Genomic DNA, 21,553 nt, shown 5'->3' on the forward strand with positions numbered 1-21,553 from the left:
AACTAAACAGCGTTAATAGCTCTTATATTCTTGAATCTCAAACGGGGAAACAAACAGGTGACGGAAAAGGCAAGTACGTTACCTTCGCAAGTGACAGAGCTCTGCTGCATTCAGAAATTCGTAACTGTCGATGATGCCACTGTGAATGTGGTTTTCAATTTAAATACGATGGTAAATATTCCGCAGTTGCAATGTAACGTCGCCGCAGCAGCAGACGACGCGCGCCGCCTGCGACAAACCCCCGACCGCAGCGCCAATTTTGTCGTCATGATGCGGAGAAGTGCTGAACAACTCTTCGTGTCCCGCGAACGGCACACCGTATGGGTGTTCTGTGGCACACCTACCCATCTAGCCACCGTAACACGCACAGCACAACGTGTCTATACCTTGGTACTTGACTCGGCACATCTTAGTCCGCAATACTCTGTTTTCTGCAATAGTTTTCTGCAGGCTTCCTATTCAAAACGCGCGCCAAGCGGCCCAGCAGCGTCACCAGCGGAATTTTAGTGAATCTTCTCCGCTTCGCGCACTCCCGCTGAAGCACAGAACACTCTAGTTTCATGTGGTTTCGTTGCTGCTCAGCAGCTGAGAAACAAACGTCCGTTCCCCATTTTCCTGCAGCGCGGAGGCAGTTTACGGTGGTGCACATAATTTCACGCCGCCAGCAGCCTTCGTCGAGCACTGCGTGGTGCAGCGCAGAGGCCAGTGCGTCTCGCGATGGGACCACCGATCGTGGACCAACTGCTGGGCGCGTCACACGACCAGGTTGAGAGCTTACTCAAAGAGTTTAATGCAAAGGTGAGCGAGCAGGCATTCAACGTGTGCCCCTGTTGTCGCTTTTGTGTCGTTGCGTTTGTCCCCCTCGATTGGCACTGAACGTTTTAATGCGCTTGCTGTTACGAACGAGTGCCTGTCCTGTGTGTCTTTATTTCCGTCCCTTTTGTAGTTAGCGATTTCTTTTATTCCATTCAATAATGAACCAACTAGCACAGCAGCGCATTTTATTATGAATGAGTCAAAATTAGCGCGATGTATCGTATGAAGGAATGCATGGTAGCATCGACAGAACGACTGTTCTGGACAGAACTATGCAGATTCGTGTTATGAATGGCCAGTTGATTCTTGGAAATGATTGCGCCGGGCCAAGGACGCGATGAACTGAGACACTAGACGCGCGTGAAGCGCACGCTATCAACTGTTTAATGACGACGAAAAAAGCATGAATAGCGAGAATAAGCAACTTGCAACGTATCAAGCGCACACTATCAACTGTTTATCGACGACGAAAAAAGCATGAATAGCGAGAATAAGCAACTAGCAACGTTTCACGTGGTATCTTCTATATACGTCGCGCGAATTTTTTTCTGCAGTTAAATTTTTTTTGCTGCCTTGTCCTACGGATAGTGCGCTGACACGCGCGCCGTTTCACCGCGATGCAGTGTGCACCCATGATTTCTCACTGCATTTGTCGTGAGTGGTATTCTGAAATAATCCACTTTGGCGATACTATCGCCTTGGCCAACGGCGCGCGCTGATTGGCTGTTTTAGCAAAATTTTATGAGCAGATTGGCTGGTTGACCGCGACGTCATCCAATTTTGCTCAACCAGCCAATCAGCGTGCGCCTGACGGCGATATTGTCGCCGAGGTGATACTATTGCGAAGTGGATCGTTTCAGAATACGGCCCCATGGGCCGTATTGACGAACCATGGGTGGTTCGTTCGTTCTGGCTGGCAAGCAAACCACGAGCAGCGCGCACACATGCTGGTGACGTTTTGCTTGTATACTTGGGTTCTTGTATCCTTTCGTTCAAACGCAGGCAGTCTGTCCGACGTACGACTGCCTACAAGAGAAAGGGATGTTGTAGACTGCAACTTGCACTTGACGGCACACATTGACCCTCTTAGATCTTCAGTTCTTTTTTTCGCTTTTGCACACAATCCTTCGAGTTTGATGGGTGCCAACAGCAACTGCATTACTTTTTTGCTGACTATATTTTGTTATTTTATGCGAGATACTGTGAACGTATGGCCTCACAACAAGCGCACATTCATTGTCTGCTGCACAGATTTACTGTGTTTCCTTTGTGGGCTTGCGGCATTTTGCGGCAACTGCTGTCAGCATCTGGTCAGAGTATCTGCAATCCACTCATCTACATACGCAAACTTTCGCCCAGAGTGCTGATTTTGACCAATTGGTTAAAACGAACAAACAACACAGACAAATAGAACTACGGAAGGCGTCGGCTGTCACCTGGCGATTTTATTCAAAGCAATGTAATTATATACAAGAAAAAGACGGGAAGATATGATGATAGTCAACGTGCCATGATAGAATCATAGAAGTTTATGGAAATGCAAGGTTTCTAGACTGGTGTGGGACAAGCACTGCTAATTTCATAAGTTGCCATCACCGCCTTACCAGGCGAACAATGTATTCTGTAATTAGGTGGCCAGAATTAATCAGGAGCCATTCACTGCATGTGGTGTCGCCCAGTCTTTTGTTAATTAAACCAATGATGGGCTGCTAGGCAATGCAACTGGCTTTCAAAGCTTTTCAAATGTATATACATGCTGAAAATGCCTGTGTGCAAATAAATAGTGATGATGGCTTGTACAAGTTGCTAATGATTAACGGAATACATGCTTTCCTGTTGCAGCATGCCCACGTATTCACCTTTCCTGACCTAAGCCTGGATGATCGGCAGGTGGGTCAGTGCCTGTTCTTGAGCAGTTGAAAGCTTTGAGCTGCGCATCAAGTCCTCTTGCTGCATTTTGTCTTGATTTGCTACAAATGCCTGGTCTGCCATCGCTTAACTGTGGTGGCACTACAAAGTGCCCTCCAGAATCAAGAAAATACCCATCTAGTCAAGCATTGCAAATTTATGTGCTCGCAAATAGGTCAGCTGTACCATAAGCCAGGTGAAATAAACAGGACACAAAATTGAAATAGCTGTGCCACCTTATTTTTGCGGCTAGTTGATCAATAATTACTTGATGCTGTTTTGTTGCTATTTTAATGTAATTACCATTCATTGGTAAGTTGATGCTCTTTTAGGGGACTGTAACTTGGGTGTACGAGAAGAAGGGTGTCGCTCTTCAGTGAGTCACTGGGCATGTTCAGTGAACGCCAATTGGGTCCCGCTTTGACTCGGCTCTACGTATGTGCTACTGGGTATGCCAACTTGGTCACAGTGCACTCCTCTTAAACGGAACTTGGAGGGGATCCATAAAAGTGTTCCATTTATCACAAGTTTCATTTAAGCAAAGTACACGTTTCATGAAGCACAACTTTATTTAAGTAGTTCTAACCCCTACATGGGCAGGGAAAAAGCAATCAATTGTGACTTGCTTGGCATGCTTGACAGGCTTGCCAGAAATTCTGGACACCCTTCACGCTCAAAATAGCACTGCAAAAGTTTGACTGCTCCTTTAGCTGCACTGTCTGGCACCACTGCACTCGGGATAAGGTCATCGCACTCATCACTGGAGGAGGGTTGATCTTTGCCTTGTGCTTCAGCAATCAGTTCCTCGAGGCTCTCCTCGTGACAGGTGCTCAAATTATCATCAATTGCCTCGTACTCCTGCCGCGTAAAAGTGGCAGAGGGCACTACCTGAGTGAATATGGCATCGGCGTCGGCAGGGATTTCCTCTTCATGAAGCATTTGTTCTTGTGCTTCAAAGCCTGCATGATGGAAGCACCTCTGTAGTGTGGTTTCCTGCACTTGTTCCCAGGCATGGGCCAGAATGTGGATTGCCGACAACAAATCTGTTTTGTAGCTCTTTCCATTGTCTGTGCAAAGTAGCATTTGGTGAAGCAGCTGGTGATGGTAAAGAACTTTTATGTTCTGAATTACGCCTTCATCCATTGGCTGGATCACAGCTGTTGCATTGGCTGGCAAGAATTCAAGAGTGATCGACTTCAATCTTTCCACCTTGCCATGAGCAGGGCAATTATCCACGATAAAGACAACCTTCCTGCCTTGCTTGGAAAATCTTGCATCTTCCTCCCATAGCCAGTTTTCAAAAATTGCCAGTCATTCATGCTTTTCCATTAGCATGGTAGGTAACGGGAAGGTCTCGAACATCCTTGAAACAATGTGGGTGCTTCGACTTTCCCACTACCAACAGCTTTAATTTCTCGTCCCCTGCCATGTTTGCGCCCACCAGTACAGTAATTCGATCCTTACTGCGTTGTCCTCCTGTACAGGCTTCACCTTTGAAGGCGAGAGTTTTTGATGGAAGCACCTTGTAAAAAAGGCCCATCTCGTCGGCGCTGAAAACGTCCCGCGGCTAATAGTTCCGCAAAATTTCCTGCAGCCGCCCTTGTTGCCAGTCGGTGCAAACTTCTCTGTTGACAGCGGCACTCTCACCTGAGATAGTCTTAAAGACGAGGCCATGGCACTTCTTAAATCGGCTTAGCCATCCGTCGCTTACGGCAAAATTTTCAATGCCCATTTGCAGCGCTATTTCTCGTGCCTTCTGTTCCAAAATGGGTCCGCTTATGGGGAAATTCGCACTCCTCGCACGCTTAAACGACAAAAAAAGAACCTTTTCCAGTTCTTCATAAGGTGTCGTCCGCATTCATTTTGACGTAAAGGTTCCATTCTTGACAGCACTTTCAATCGCTTCTTTGTTCTTCGAGATCCGCGAGAGCGTCGACTTGGGGATACTGAACTTCTTTGCCACCTCTGTCTTGGACAGGCCGCTTCCATCGAGCTCCTGGAGAATTTGAAGCTTCGTTTCAAGCGGCAGTACTTGATGCGGCCGTTTCTTCGTGTTCTCTATCGTGCTGCACGTCGGCACACCCGTAGGCCTAACACACTGTGGCCGCTAATGCAACAAATGAGACCTGGCTACTGGATTGGCTTGTCCCGGCTACGGTGCTGGCTATGAAAATAACTTATTTCATGGTTGCGAAACTAGTTTGGCAGTTGCAACCAAAAAGTCACCTGTGCAGTGTTTAACTTTTGTGCCGTTTAACCGCAGGTAACAAATAAGTGGCGTTTCGATTAACCAATGAATTTTACTGCTTCACACTTAGGAAACCAACCAAATAATATTATTTAGTTCCGTTTATCAGTAATTTCTGTTTAACCGAGTTTCGTTTATTGAGAGTCCACTGTATTAGCATTTTCGAAGGCTTCTCGCTCTAAATAACTATAAGTAGGTTGTAGGTTTTGTGAAAACCAAAGTGGCCAGCAGAGGGGTCGTCGTGGAAGGCTTCGAGGACTTCGTGAGCAGCAAACGAGGAAGAACTGGAACTCAACTGTGTCCATCAGAATGGTAAATATAACAGTGCAGCACATAGTTCTCGTGCTTAAACTGCTTAAGTAGGAGACAAAGCCTGGTGGATGCCAAGTTCTGCATATAATGCAGAGGCAGTATGGGTCAACGCGTTGATAAGAGGCGAAATTGGTGTAGCGATTTGAGGGCACCGCGTTGATAGGCCCTAGTGGTGGCAACGTCAGTGAAGACATAATCTCATGGCCACGTGAAGTGCAATGAAAGATGCGCTCATTGATGATAGCAGCAGGGGCAGCGAGAGAGAGCGTATGCATCTTGATGCTTCTTGCTAGACTTGTAGATCACAACAAAATCAAATTCTTGCAACCGAACCAACCAGTGCTTAAGGCAGCCAGACAAATCTTTCAGCAATGACAACAATCCAGTGGTGGTCCAACTGCGCCATTTGCGCCATTTTGCTACAATTCTACTTGTCTGCGCCTTGCTGCGCCCCCCGAAGGGTAACTTGCGCCAAGTGTGCCAAAGCGACACCTTTGCCTTCGGCGCTGCGCGGATGGCGCAGTAGCGTGGCCGATCCTTCCGTATGTGGACAGACCCGCGGCTAAGCATTCCGAATCAGCGATGCGAGCTTCACGCCCAAGCTTCGCGCACGGAATCCTCGATCCGACGCACAGTTAAGCTATTCAGCACTCGATGTTTTGGAATTTGCGACTAAGCACATCGAGCGTCGACTCCTCGAGCCCGCGGATAGGCACTTCGCGCATCGGCACTTGGGACTGCGCGACTAAGCACATCGAGCGTCAACTCCTCGGCCTGTTGCTAGGCATTTCATGCATCGGCACTTGCGACTGCGGGACTAAGCACATTGAGCGTCGACTTCTCGAGGCCGCGGGTAGGCATTTCGCGCATCGACCTTTGGGACTGCGTGATTAAGCACATCGAGCGTCGACTCCTCCGGCCCGTGGCTAGGCATTTCCCGCATCGGCACTTCGGACTGCGCGACTAAGCACATCGAGCATCGACTCCTCGAGCCCGTGGCTAGGCATTTCGCGCATCGGCCCTTGGGACTTGGCGACTAAGCACATCGAGCGTTGACTCCTCCGGCCTGTGGCTAGGCATTTCGCGCATCGGCACTTCGAACTGCGTGACTAAGCACATTGAGCGTCAACTCCTCGAGCCCTTGGCTAGGCATTTCGCGCATTGGCACTTGTTACTGTGCGACTAAGCACACATCAGCGAGTGTCGACTCTTCGGGCCCGCAGCTAGGCATTTCGCGCATCGGCACGTGGGACTGCGCGACTAAGCACATCGAGCGTCGACTCCTCGCCCCGTGGCTAGGCATTTCGTGCATCGGCACTTGGGACTGCGGGACTAAGCACAACGAGCGTCGCCTCCTCGGCCCGTGGCTAGGCATTTCGCGCATCGGCACTTGGAACTGCGGGACTAAGCACATCGAGCGTCGACTCCTCGGCCCGTGGCTAGGCATTTCGTGCATCGGCACTTGGGACTGCGGGACTAAGCACATCGAGCGTCGGCTCCTCGCCCCGTGGCTAGGCATTTCACGCATCGGCACTTGGGACTGCGGGACTAAGCATATCGAGCGTCGACTCCTCGGCCCGTGGCTAGGCATTTCGTGCATCGGCACTTGGGACTGCGGGACTAAGCACATCGAGCGTCGACTCCTCGGCCCGTGGCTAGGCATTTCGTGCATCGGCACTTGGGACTGCGGGACTAAGCACATCGAGCGTCGACTCCTCGGCCCGTGGCTAGGCATTTCGTGCATCGGCACTTGGGACTGCGGGACTAAGCACATCGAGCGTCGGCTCCTCGGCCCGTGGCTAGGCATTTCGTGCATCGGCACTTGGGACTGCGGGACTAAGCACATCGAGCGTCGACTCCTCGGCCCGTGGCTAGGCATTTCGTGCATCGGCACTTGGGACTGCGGGACTAAGCACATCGAGCGTCGACTCCTCGGCCCGTGGCTAGGCATTTCGTGCATCGGCACTTGGGACTGCGGGACTAAGCACATCGAGCGTCGGCTCCTCGGCCCGTGGCTAGGCATTTCACGCATCGGCACTTGGGACTGCGGGACGAAGCACATCGAGCGTCGACTCCTCGGCCCGTGGCTAGGCATTTCGCGCATCGGCACTTGGGACTGCGGGACTAAGCACATCGAGCGTCGACTCCTCGGCCCGTGGCTAGGCATTTCGTGCATCGGCACTTGGGACTGCGGGACTAAGCACATCGAGCGTCGACTCCTCGGCCCGTGGCTAGGCATTTCGTGCATCGGCACTTGGGACTGCGGGACTAAGCACATCGAGCGTCGGCTCCTCGGCCCGTGGCTAGGCATTTCGCGCATCGGCACTTGGGACTGTGCGACTAAGCACACATCAGCGAGTGTCGACTCTTCGGGCCCGCAGCTAGGCATTTCGCGCATCGGCACGTGGGACTGCGCGACTAAGCACATCGAGCGTCGACTCCTCGCCCCGTGGCTAGGCATTTCGCGCATCGGCACTTCGAACTGCGTGACTAAGCACATTGAGCGTCAACTCCTCGAGCCCTTGGCTAGGCATTTCGCGCATTGGCACTTGTTACTGTGCGACTAAGCACACATCAGCGAGTGTCGACTCTTCGGGCCCGCAGCTAGGCATTTCGCGCATCGGCACGTGGGACTGCGCGACTAAGCACATCGAGCGTCGACTCCTCGCCCCGTGGCTAGGCATTTCGTGCATCGGCACTTGGGACTGCGGGACTAAGCACATCGAGCGTCGCCTCCTCGGCCCGTGGCTAGGCATTTCGCGCATCGGCACTTGGGACTGCGGGACTAAGCACATCGAGCGTCGACTCCTCGGCCCGTGGCTAGGCATTTTGCGCATCGGCACTTGGGACTGCGGGACTAAGCACATCGAGCGTCGAATCCTCGGGCCTGCGGCTAGGCATTTCGCGCATAGGCACTTGGGACTGCGCTCCAGTGCCTCCCAGGAGGCGATGGAAACAACACGGGTACCTTTGGTGCCGAAGAACCGGCGTGGCTCTCTCGAGCGCGCCAAAACAAACAAAAAACCCATAACAGGGCCGGACGACGGTCCTGTTACCTAAGACACTACACACCTGAACACAGAACACTCCTCTCTTCAATAAGATGGCGGTACAAATTATTCATTGGAATGCCCGTGGCATTCTAAACAACTTAGACGACATCATGGAAATAATACAAGAATTTAATCCTAGGCTGTTCTGTGTTCAGGAAACACACTTAAAAACATCAAATACAAATTTCCTAACACACTATACAGTATTTCGCAAAGATCGCGATGATGGCCAGACCGCGTCTGGCGGCGTGGCCATCATAGCTCAGAGGTCAGTTGCTTGCCGACAACTCCACCTTCAAACAAATCTAGAGGCAGTAGCTGTTAGGGCAATACTGTTTGACAGGTTGGTGACAGTCTGTTCACTGTACGTACCACCCGAACATCGTTTGGCGCTTACGGAACTTCATACGCTTGTCAATCAGCTCCCTGAGCCATTCATAATAACAGGTGACCTGAACGCCCATAATATGCTGTGGGGCGACTCGCGCTGCGATGCAAGAGGGCGTACTGTAGAAGACTTCCTTTTATGTTCTGGTGCGGTTCTGCTGAATAAAAAAGAACCCACCTTTTATAGCGCCACACATAAGTCATACTCATCAATAGACCTAACCATAGCCTCTCCGACACTAATGCCATACCTTGACTGGAAGGTCATAAAAAACCCTTACGGAAGTGACCACTTCCCTATTGTTTTAAATCTAACAAAGCAAGCTGGCTGCCCTCCACAGGTTCCTCGATGGAAAACCGACTCGTCGAACTGGGAACTGTTTAAAAAGATTACGTACTTACAGTGGGATGCTTTAGTTTCTTTTAATATAGACGATGCTGTGGCATATTTTACAGGTTTTATAATTGACGCTGCTGAAAAATTCATAAAACAACCTAACGGACTTGCTAGTAAGCGTCGTATGCCTTGGTGGAACAACGAATGTAAAGAGGCAAGGAAAAAACAAAATAAAGCTTGGCGCCTGCTTCGCGACTCTCTAACTGCGGAAAATCTCATTAATTTCAAGCAGGCAAAATCACAGGGCAGGAGAACACGTCGGCGTGCTAAGCGGGATAGTTGGGAAAAATATATATGTAGTATCAATTCTTATAAGGATGAGGGTAAGGTGTGGAACAGGGTTAACAAATTAAAAGGCCGGGAAACACAACCACTTCCCCTAGTAAACCCTCAAGGTGACAGTATGAAAGATCAGGCCGATTTCCTGGGTGAGCATTTTCAAAGCATTTGTAGTACATCCCACTACGAGCCAACTTTCTTAAAGTTCAAGGAACATGCAGAGAGGGAGCGCCTCAAACGAAAGTGCGCAACAGAAGTACCTTACAACCGTCCGTTTAGCCTCGCTGAACTCAAGGCTTCCCTCAGTTCTTGCACCAACTCAGCACCAGGTGGTGACCGCATATTATATGAAATGATCAAGAACATGCACTCAGAAACATTAAATACACTTCTGTCTCTTTACAATACCATGTGGATATCTGGACATATTCCATCCTCATGGAAAGAAGCCATTATCATCCCAATTTATAAACAAGGCAAGGACCCTGCATTAGCCAGCAGCTATAGGCCAATAGCACTAACAAGCTGTATGTGCAAGTTATACAAAAAAATGGTGAACCGGCGTCTAATCTATTATTTGGAAAGCAACCGTCTACTTGACCCCTTCCAATGTGGTTTCAGGGAAGGTAGGTCAACAATAGACCACCTCGTTCGCATTGAGGGAAACATTAGAGACGCTTATATACACAAACAATTCTTTCTATTCTGTATTTCTCGACTTTGAGAAAGCCTATGACACAACATGGCGATTCGGAATCCTCCGAGACCTATCTGCGATGGGTGTACACGGCAACATGTTAAACATGATAGAAAGCTACTTGTCTAACCGCACGTTCTGAGTTAGAGTGGGCAATGCCCTGTCAAGAAGTTTCATTCAAGAGACTGGTGTGCCACAAGGGGGCGTGCTCAGTTGCACCCTCTTCATTGTGAAAATGAATTCCCTTCACAAAGTCATTCCATCATCTATGTTTTATTCAATATATGTCGATGATGTGCAGATCGGATTTAAGTCTTGTAACCTTGCAATATGCGAGCGTCAGGTTCAGCTCGGACTGAACAAAGTGTCAAAATGGGCAAATGAAAATGGTTTTAGGCTAAACCCTCTCAAAAGCTCCTGTATATTTTTCTCTAGAAAGAGAGGCCTAATACAAGATCCAGATATTATGCTGCATGGACAACACATACCAATCAACACTGAACACAAATTTTTGGGCATTATACTCGACAGAAAACTAACCTTCATTCCTCATATCAAGTATCTCAAAGCTAAGTGCCTGAAAACAATGAACGTACTGAAAATACTGTCACACACAACATGGGGTAGCGACAGAAAATGCCTCATGAACCTCTACAGAAGCCTTGTACGATCGCGGTTAGACTACGGCGCAGTTGTGTATCACTCTGCTATCCCCAGTGCTCTCAAGATGCTGGACCCTGTGCATCATCTTGGTATCCGCCTCGCCACCGGTGCTTTCAGGACAAGCCCTATTCAAAGTCTCTATGTCGAATCGAACGAATGGTCCCTTGATCTACAACGATCATATTCTACTTTTAACTACTTTCTGAAAGTACATACTGATAAAGACCATCCTTGTTATCCTACCATCAACGATATGACCTCTGCAACACTTTTTCATAACAAGCCTGCAGCGAGAGAGCCATTCTCGCTCCGTGTGAGGAGGCTGAGTGAAGATATGGACGTTCCGCTTTTCGAAAATCGCTTAATGGCTCCTGCTAAGCCGTTACCGCCGTGGTTGTGGCACGTCATCGACTGTGACACGTCATTTGTGGAGGTAACGAAGCACGCTCCAGAGGCCCACATTCGTATGCATTTTCTAGAGTTACAATATAAGTACTCGTGCCCAGAATACTACACAGATGCATCTAAATCGCATGCCGGCGTGTCTTATGCAGCCGTCGGCCCATCCTATTCGGAGTCAGATGTTCTTCACCATCATACAAGCATCTTTACAGCAGAGGCGTATGCACTATGGTGCGCTGCAAAACACATCAAGCAGTTAAAGCTACATAAGGCGGTCATATATACAGACTCGTTAAGCGTTGTTAAAACATTGATGTCATGCTGGAAACATAGAAATCCAGTAATTGCAGACCTTTTCTCTCTCCTATGTGCTATTTATGCCTCTGGCCAACATGTAATGGTATGCTGGGTGCCTGGACACAGAGGTATCGAAGGTAACGTGCTAGCAGACCGAATGGCCACTTCCTTAGATACAAAATATTGCAACACATCCATAGCTGTTCCAGTTATAGACCTAAAGCCATATTTGCGGAGCAAACTGAGAACCTACTGGCAGCATAAGTGGGACGCTGAAATCCTTAATAAGCTCCACATGGTTAAGCCACATTTAGGGTATTGGCCATCACTGACCAACTCAAGACGAAGTGATGTCCTATTCTGTCGTCTGAGAATAGGGCACACTTATGGTACACATAGCTTTTTGTTGACTGGAGGTGAACATCCATTGTGTGGTAGATGTAGGGAAATACTCAGTATTCAGCATGTCCTCCTGGAATGCCGTGAAACACAAGCCGAGAGAAAAAGACACTTCCCCTTAGCGTACAAGCAGTGTATACCACTTCACCTAGCACTGTTTCTAGGCAAAGAACCGCTATTCGACATGAAGTCTGTTTTATCCTTCTTAAATGATGTTCGTACGCTCAATGTATTCTGCCCAAGAAATTCGTAGCACGGCCTCCTGCGAGAGGCCGCTGTTGCGATGTCAACCCTTGTTTATAGCACATGCCTCCAGCCCCTTGTACTCAAGGTACCTAGTGAGGCTGTTGTGCTACTCGTTGTCAAGCATCACCTTCTAATTTTTAAATACATGTTATCACAACCCTGTTCCACATTTCATACTCATAGCATACGCCGCTTCAGTCACTATCATTATTTTATTGCCTATATGTTTTACGCCATTTACAGCGACAGTTTTTAGGCCCCTTTACAGCTATGTCACATCTACCATGAGAAATTCATTGCCCGCGTCATAACATCTCATCGATTACATTAGCACTTGTCATGGCACTCTTTGGCCATACCTGGCCCTTGCGCCATAAAACACCACACATCATCATCATCATCACTTGGGACTGCGCGACTAAGTATATCGAGCGTCGAATCCTCGGGCCCGCGGCTAGGCATTATTGTTGCACAATATTGTTTTTCTGCATTTCTAGTCGCTTTTGTATTATGTCTGTTTGCAGAAAACTATTCTCAGTAGTCTACAAGTGCTATTTACATTGGCAAGTCGATTTTGTATTATGTCTGATTGCAGAAAACTGTTCTCAGTAGTCTACAAGTGCTATTTACATTGGCAAATAAAGTCTGTTTGCAACGTTTCCTGCTCTGGACACGTGAGCTAAATGGCTGCGTCAGTCTGTCTTGCTTGTGCCCATTTGCTATAAAGAAGTACTTAACAATTGTATAGTAGTAATAAGCTGCACCAAATGTCATGCACTTGCTTTTCTCCTGCTCCAACTGATCCAAAATGCAAAATTTTCTGCTACAGAACTGCTACAAAATGCTAATGTGGCTGCTCCTAAATTGCTACAAAACAGCTTTTTTCCTGCTCCAAAAAGTGCTCCAATTCTTTAACTGGCTGGACCACTACTGACTATCACAACATGTGATGGTCAGTATTAATTGTAAAGTAGCATCCATAAAGACATGGCTGGAATTTTAGTATGGCCCAAACTACAGCAAGACATTCATGCTCTGTTATCGAGTAGTTATTTCCCCCCCCCCCCTCCCCCAACACTTGCCTTGCTGGAAAATTGGCACCTTTTAGTGTTTAGCCGAAGAGCAGCGTCTAAACACTGAATGCAAATCCGAACACTGAAGTTGCTGCCGAAAACTGAAAGAAAAAATAACATTGCCGTCACGATAACACAAACTGGTTTTCCACTTCAGGCCACGTAGAACTGTGTCTGTCATGTTCAAAGGTTGCAGGAGCGTTACACAACCCTACGGTCATTACGTTGAATTTGTACAGTCCTGATGTTCTAAAGGCAGTTCTGTCCTCATTACAACCTTGAAATATGGCCACGGATGCTACAGTAATAGCACACTTGTCGGGATGGGCGCCATGCGTTGTCATAAAGCTGAGCCGGTGCTCTTGCTGAGAGGGAAGTGAGAGCAGGCACAGGTGGTGGGGGCTGCAAGAAGGATGATGCCACAGGTGCAAATCTGAGTGGCAGTTGGCAGGGGGCTTCGCCACTGAACCTAGTTCTTCCCTCACCGTGCCACTAGGAGATATTGTATGGACGTTGAAAGCACACGATGAAGCTTGTTTATGCAATTCCTCGCAAATGCTGGTACGAATCAGTGCACGGAGCTCGTTTTCGTTGGTTGCCAGTTCGAGCCGCTGGCACGTATTAGACAACGTCAGCTGCAATAGTGGGCTTCTTCACAACAAGGGTATTAAACGCAATGGTTACAATGCCTTTGAGTAAAGGGCGCATACGGTCATTCTCTACCATGGAGCTGTTGACACAGTGGCAAAGGGCGAGGACGTCTTCTGTGTATGAAGTGTACAACTCACCGGTGTGCTCAACACACTCGGCAAGCTTCTTTTTCGCGACCTTCGAGCGGACAGTGGGTATGGCAAAAATCTGTCGCAGCTGCTGTATAAAAGAAGTCCGGTCTACGAAGTCACGCTCATGGTTGAGGAACCAAGTCTTTGCGACGTTGGTTATATAGAAGGCTAAATGAGTCAGCTTTGTGGAACCGTCCCAGTGGCTAAATGCGCTCAGGCGGTCGTAATTTTCCAACCAGTTGTCAGCATCGTCGCCGTGGAGACTAGCGAACATCTGGGGATCTTTCTGAGTGCTAGTGATGCTGTGTCCCCACAGGAGCGGGCACAGTGGAAGCTGCCGTGTTGCAGTGCTGCTCTTGCGACATGGCCGAGGGCAGTTGATACAAGCGACAGCCCGAATAGAGGCCCGAATAGAGGGATGCCTTCGAGAGGGAGCCGAGATGAACCTCCCCTGTGTGGTTATCCCGCAGGTCTTCCTTTTATTTCAGCGAGCGAGCCCCTCACTGTTATGGACCCGAGTGGTGATGACGATTCTTAAGTGTCCTTACAGCGCACGGCGCGGTCGAAAGAGACTAGGACGCAGGCAGTGCTGACTTCCAACTGACTCACCGAGAAAACACTTATTGACCCTTTTCCCGGCGCTCCCGTGGGTGCTGCCATGTTTGATCACGTGGTAACACGTCTATTGCTTGCCTCAGCTACCTCGGTTGCCTCCGTGTTTACAACGCAAGCGCATGACGCCGGTGCGGCACATCAAACCTCCGTTTCGACGCATATCGCAGAAGGTGACTGTGTGGACGACACGAAGCTTTGGCCACAGCTTAAGAGGACATCTAAGTGAGTGCTTTCAGATCTCATTACGCCTTGACCAAACGGCGCGAGCAGCGTATACGGTGCTTGTACTAAAAGCGGGGCTAGAAATTTATTCCAAGTTGTTCAAACTTTCCGCTTATGAATTAAATCAGGATCACTGTGATTCTCATTCTTTATTTGGCAAACATTTTGAAGCAGCGGCTTTTCATCTTTCTTACTTGGTAAAGTTCCTCGGTGCGGCCACTATGTGATTGTTTATTTTCAGCCTAATCGCTCGCGGGTGTGCTCTGCTGTGATAGATCTGTTCTTGCTGCGCACAAAGCTTGGAATGTAAGTGTTCTGTACTTTGTAGTAGCTAGTAGCAATGACGTATTAACGCTAGTCCCTCGCTTACTCTGTAGACCGTCACGAAACGTTCAGCTTCGAACATTCGTGTCTTATCGGTGTAGTCGCTGTCACTCCTGCTTCGGCACTTTGATTCAAGTGTGTGCTCATTCACTTATTATTGATATGTTGGCGATAGGGTGGACGTAAGTTTGCGTGCGAGTAGGGGTGGATGTGTGTAGATAACGTGCGAGAAACTTACTATTCTAGTATGTGGTGCTACTTCCTTTTGTAACAAGCGGTACTCACTCTTAAGGCCCAACCGCATGCACGCAATATTCAAGCGACGCGATAGGCACGTCCTGTCACGCTGTCGTGTCGCGGCATGGAGCAACCACATGAATGCGACGTAGCGAATAAGAGTAGCGATGGATTTACATTGTTGTGCGAATAAATGTTATTGTGCGCACGTAATCTCATTTTTATCAAAAGGCCAACGTTTTATCTAGATTTAGCTAAATATGCTATCATCCCCAGTGGAAATTTATTTATTTATTTATTTTGTACATACTGCCGGCCTGAGTGTCAGGCCTTGGGCAGGAGTGGGTATGAAATAATACAAGAACAAGTGAAACAATACAAGGATACATTTCCGTATCAACAGCATGCTAACGTTGCGAGTGCTGTGTGCATAACAAAGTGAGCATACGAAATCGCAGCTCATTTATGTAAAACAAGAAACAATACAAGAATAAGTGAAATACAAAAATACAAAATTTCCGTACCAACAGCATTCGAACGTTGCGCGTGACGTGTGACAGCACTCGGCACTGCTCATGACAAAGTCACATTCGATATTGCAGCGCTTCAAAAAAAAAAAAAAGGAACGGACGCCCATGAATGAAAACGCATGACAAAAGTGGATGATAAATAGAAGACAAGTACTTATCGCAAACATTCAAGACGAAATAATGGGGCTTTCGACCACATCAGAGGGCAGGTCGTTTCAGTCACAGATTGTACGCGGGAAGAAAGTTTTTAAAAGCATTAATTTTGGCCAAGTATTCACTGACTTTCCTTGAGTGGAAGGATCGACTGTACTGATTGAAGGTATAAATTCTTATCTATTCCTAATTTGTCATGATACAATAAATAGAAAAGTTTTAGTCTATCACAATACCGCCTTTTCTCCAAGCTCTCCAAGTTGGCTGTCTGTAAAAGAGCTGTAGGGGATGTTTTCCAACTATAAGAGTAGTAAATAAATCTAGCCGATTTCCTCTGTACTTTCTCGAGTTTTTGGATGTTAGTTTTTGTATGGGGGTCCCAAATTAAATCCGTCCCATGCCGCCAGCGTAGAATGCCGTGGCGCCATCTGTTGAGTAAAACTTAAAACACTTTCTCGGCTCTCGGTGGCGTTTCAGGCCTAACAGCGTCAAAACAAACAACCGATCTCAATAATAACAAGAGAGCGCCGATACTTAGTCCTCAGCTAGCGATGAGACGAAGTGATGACTGATTGTACTATTTATTTTTTTGCTGTCACGACAGAGAGCAAGTTGAATGAGAGAATTCAGATCGAAGCGGGCAGACTGATTGCTGCCATGTTGTTGTGCAATCGCTGTCCCCAGCGGATGTTGTCGTGCTGACTTCCGGGCGACGAGCGATATTTTCTGGCTGGCCAGAAACCGGCGACACGACCAGCGACAGCGACGGATCGCCCTCCACGACGGCAAAACCTGTCGCTTGTCGCCGTCGCTGTCGCTGGAAAATCGCGTCGTGCTTGTGGTTGCGCCTTTAAGTACCGATGTTCCGGAGAAGTCCTTTCTTTGGAGGTTAGCTATATAGCGCTGGCGGATGAACTATCTTTTTTTTATCTGCGAGGAAAGCCGTGCATCGCGAAGAGCCGACAACACAGGCAGGTCCATATGTAGAAGTGGCGATACAGGTTGATTCCATTCCTTAATATACGAATCACTATTTTTGCAGCTAACTACCGCACACGTCTTCCCTTTATCGTTGCACATTTTGCAGCATGAATTGGGCACAGTGCATTAGCGAACACCCAGTTGCATTGCCGACAGCTGATCGCACAGTAGCAGCGCGGCAGAAGCAGTAATGCTTTCTTATTCGTGCGCGTTCCCTGAGGCAACGTAAGGCGCGCCGCCGAAAGCGCCATCTCGTTCCTCTTGAGCAAACTGCTCCGCAAAAAGGGTCAATATGCCTTTTTACCATGAAATGCCAGCACAGACGCGCACTCATTGTAAAAGGTATCAAAGTGTTTTCTCGGTGATTAGAGAAAGGCATTTAAGTGTGTGAGAAACAAAGGAGTGAAGTACCCTTTGAGGCATGCAGAAGTGAAAATGAAAAACAGAGGCAGAAAAAGTGAATGTGCTGAGGTCAGCACATGACATGGCAAGACTCGTCTCCAGTGGACACTACCATGTCACCTTTACTTGGGAGTGCGGAGAGTTGCGTGCATGCGCTACTCTCGATGGAGGAGAGACACGACCGGCGGCACAGCAAACGAGGATTTAATATGTACAGGGGCGGTGAACACACGCGACACACAACGCTGAAACTGAAACTCAAAACTAACGGCACGCAAAACTAAAACTATGATTTAACAAAAATCTTCACTCGAACTCAAATAACAAACTCAGATTAAATAGCAGCTACTGAAAAAAGGACTATCTCAGTTCCGGAGCCTAGCTCCGCCTTAGAAGTCTCTAGGTCAGTCCTAGCGCGGGTTCGTTAGTCTAGCCACCCTGCATCCGGCCTAGCTGCGTCGCAATCGGAAACGTGGGCTTACAGATCGTCGTCGCGAAGTTCTTGTCGAACCCGCGTCGGGCTCGTCCGCAGCATTGAGGGTGTCGTTAGGTGTCGACGCCTCGCGTTGTTTCTTTTGTCGGTGGTGAGCTCGTCGGTATCTCGTCGGTGATGAGCTCGTCAGCTCGTCGACGATGGCGTTCGCCGTAGCTTAGGCCCACCTGCCTAGGCCTAGCGTCGGGATGCGTCGCAACTTCTTCAAGAGTGCCGACGTGGCGTCCCGAGGAGAATCAAACGTGGGGGATCCCACGTGCTGATCCCCAGAGAGGATCCCCACGGAGGGGGATCCTCTCTGGGGTGCCTGGTCCTGCCGTGAGAAGCTGCAGCTCGTCCAGGAGCCTCGCCCGAACTTGCCGAGGTCGACGGCCACACCTTGGACGGCCAGCGTCGCGGACTCAACCAGACCCCCAAGTCTCCCGTCGCCAGAACATAGCTGGAGATGCGACCTTCCTGACCCGGTGCCACGTTGAAACTCCACGGACAGCGCCGTTCATCCCTCGACTATGCCTCGGTTCGTGCGCCTCGCGCGCTCGCGCCATTCGGAACACCGGGCATCGCGTGCTCCTCTTCTTTTTCGCGCCGCAGGCGGCCTCTTACATGTCACATACCAGCACCATCTTCTGCCCAGACACGTCAGCCACGACTCCCCAATGGTCGAGGATTTTATAATAAGATTGTATATATTGTAATGCTGTTCGTATTTGAGTGCTGATAACGCGCACGTAGCATCTGTCTAGGGTTGTGTTGTATTCAGTCACCCGTGGAGCACCGCTCTGGTCGACGGTTGTGCTCTCCAACAACAAGTCATGGCACAAACCGCCGCTTCCACTGCTGCAACCACCCCGGCTCAACCAGCTGGGCCTACTTGGTCCGTCAACGCACTGCAACACGACCCTCAGGTCTTTTCTGGCCTTCGCGGCGAAGACATGGAAGACTGGCTTGACCATTATGACAGGGTGAGTGCTTACAACCATTGGGACGAGGCCCACAAGTTCCGCAATGTTGCTTTCTACCTAAGGGAAGTCGCTAAAATGTGGTTTTTCAACCATGACTCTCCTGATTGGTCTACTTTTACTGAGCAGTTGCGTCAGATATTTGGCACGTCTGCTGGGCGCTCTGAAATAGCGAAACAGAAGCTCGCTACCCGCATCTAGGGAGCAGACGAATCTTACACCTCCTACATTGAAAACGTCCTGGCCCTCTGCCGTCGCGCTCAGAGTGACATGTCAGAGGACCGTGTCCGCCATATCCTGAAGGGCATCAACACCGTTGCCTTTAACGCATTCAGAGCCCTGCTACAGTCCGTGATATCATCATGACATGCCTTGACACGCTCTCCTCCTTTCGTCTGCCACGCGCCTTGTCACAGCGGCAGATGTCCTTCCACCCGGCCATTCTTACCGTTAGATCAAGATACAATATAGACGCCTTCTCCCCATATCAGAGCTGCATTTTTCGTGAAATCGCCATCGCCTCTTGTCTAGTGCGTTTTTCACGTGGCTGCGCCAGTCTGACTGACGACACCAGAGCCACTTCTGCTGCCGGAGGGGTCCACTGTTGCCATCCTTATCGACGCAGCACCAGTCTGTGTCATCATTGCTTCACCTCTTTCGTCCTTCGCACAGTGTACGCCCACGGAGGGTTTGCCCAGTGCTCTCAAAGCCACTTTGAGTTCAGACCTCAGCCCAACGCAGACTGATGCCTTGCTGACCATCTTAAGGAAACGCCAAACTTGCTTTGACATTTGTTCGGATGTCTTCGGTCAAATAACGGTGGCCACTCATCGCATCGAAATAGATGGATCCCGCATCATTCGCCGCCGTTCTTACCATGTATCGGCTTCTGAATGCAAAGTTATCGAAGACCAATTCAACGATGTGCTTGGGCGGAACGTGATAAGGCCTTCAGCAAGCCCTTGGTCTTCTCCTGTTGTCCTAGTTAAAAAAAAAAAGGACGGCTCAGTACGCTTTGCGTCAATTATAGGGCACTAAACAAAATTACCCGTAAGGATGTCTATCCTATCCCTCGTATTGACGATGCTTTGGATACCTTACAAGGTGCAGAATACTTTTCGAGCCTTGACTTGCGTTCTGGATATTGGCAGATCCCGATGCTAGCTAGGTGCTCAAATTTTTGAGCACCTAGCTTGCTTTTATCAAGTTATGTTTATCACCTCAATTCTGAAAATGTTGAAATGCATTTGTAGCTTGTTGTTGCCTTTTTATTCTTTCATGATTACCTCTATTTATTTGTGTCGTCCTTTAAATAAAAAAAAAAGTTGCGAGTCAGCGCTTCTGTGCATGTGTTTCTTTGTTTTGTGGTCTCATCGATTGTGCGTGCTGAATTCTACAATAAAAATTGATCTATTTGGTTCTTGCAATATAGACTAGAATTCAGAGCCGTTCTCCGGAGCCGCCATTTTCTCGCGATGATGGGCACCGCTAATCGCTGCATTGGCTGAAGCAGGAGCGGTGGCAATGAATTGTTCTTCAAGCGGACCGTTGACGCTTAAAATTGCTAAATGCATGCTCATTTCACTTCTGCATTATGTACGCATGACGAACGCAGTAGAACACGCATCGGATCGAGGGCACGCTTGACTTTTATAAAGTTTCGCGGTATCATGGTCGCAATCGTGGCGACGCATTTTCGTTTGCAGAAAACGTATGCATTTGTTTCCGCGCGTCGTAAAGCAGGATATTCTGTTAGATTAAGTGTTGTGGCAAGTGCCAGCCATGGTGCAAGATAATTAGTGCCAATAAGCATGCTACAGCTGCATGTAACGTCACTGTGCGCTGTCACAGAGCCTTTGCAGTGACATGACATTGTGTTGTGGCGAAGCTTTAGTTGTTGACAAAAGTAGAACAGAAGAGGTACAAAACTAGATTTCATTTGGACCTCGACAAACTTATTCAAACAGGGTAGCGGTTCTCGAAATGCGTTTCACACCTCGTGTTAAGTTACTGAGTGAAGGATGTGATGAAAGTAACAATATTGCCGCGAAGCATTGTTTCTTTTCTTTTGAACCGCCTCTGAAAGCTTCTCTAATAGCCTTGTTGGTTACGCGATACGAGACCAAAGTGCGCTTGCTTGAACACTCAGAAAAAAAAAAAAATAGCATAGCTGGCACTGGAGGCGAAATGCTAAAGAGACAGCGGAGCTGATGGGCACCTAGCTAGTCCTGGCTTTTGGGCTAGGCTAAGCACTACCAAGTAATCCCCAGCATTTTCCGAATTCCGGAATTTATTGATTATCGATGGATTATTGATTAGCTATGGATTGTCTATCGCAAGTTATTGGCCACATATTTTGGCTAGGCTAAGCACTACCAAGTCATCCCCAGCATTTTACGGAATTTATTAATCGATTATCAATTAGCTATTGATTGGCTATTGATGCTAAGCTTAAGTAGTCCCAACCATGCTTAGCTAGACTTGGCCAAGCTCAGCTCCGCTAGTTCACAGGGGTATCTGCCATTGCGCTTGGACCCTTTCTGCACTACCGCTAGGATCGGCCCACATTCGCACGTTACGGACTAATGCTTGGCTTCAGCTCCGCTGTTAAAGAAAAAAAAAAAGGAATACTTGGGGAGCCTTTCTGCCACGCAATAATAATGATGATCTGGTTTCCT

At 48.5% G+C, this 21,553-nt stretch overlaps 1 protein-coding gene across 1 annotated transcript in view; it reads left to right on the top strand.

Moving 5' to 3' along the window:
• The first annotated feature begins 346 nt into the window (after positions 1–346).
• LOC119451030 (synembryn-A) overlaps positions 347–21,553 on the top strand; it is a 251,017-nt gene continuing 229,810 nt past the window's right edge. The window contains exons 1-2 of the mRNA XM_037714460.2: positions 347–798; positions 2,659–2,706. Coding sequence (XP_037570388.1) covers positions 718–798; positions 2,659–2,706 — 129 coding nt within the window. The 5' untranslated portion in view covers positions 347–717. The remainder of the gene's footprint in view (positions 799–2,658; positions 2,707–21,553) is intronic.

This window comes from Dermacentor silvarum, chromosome 4 (genome assembly GCF_013339745.2).
Source record: "Dermacentor silvarum isolate Dsil-2018 chromosome 4, BIME_Dsil_1.4, whole genome shotgun sequence".
NCBI lineage: Eukaryota > Metazoa > Arthropoda > Arachnida > Ixodida > Ixodidae > Dermacentor > Dermacentor silvarum.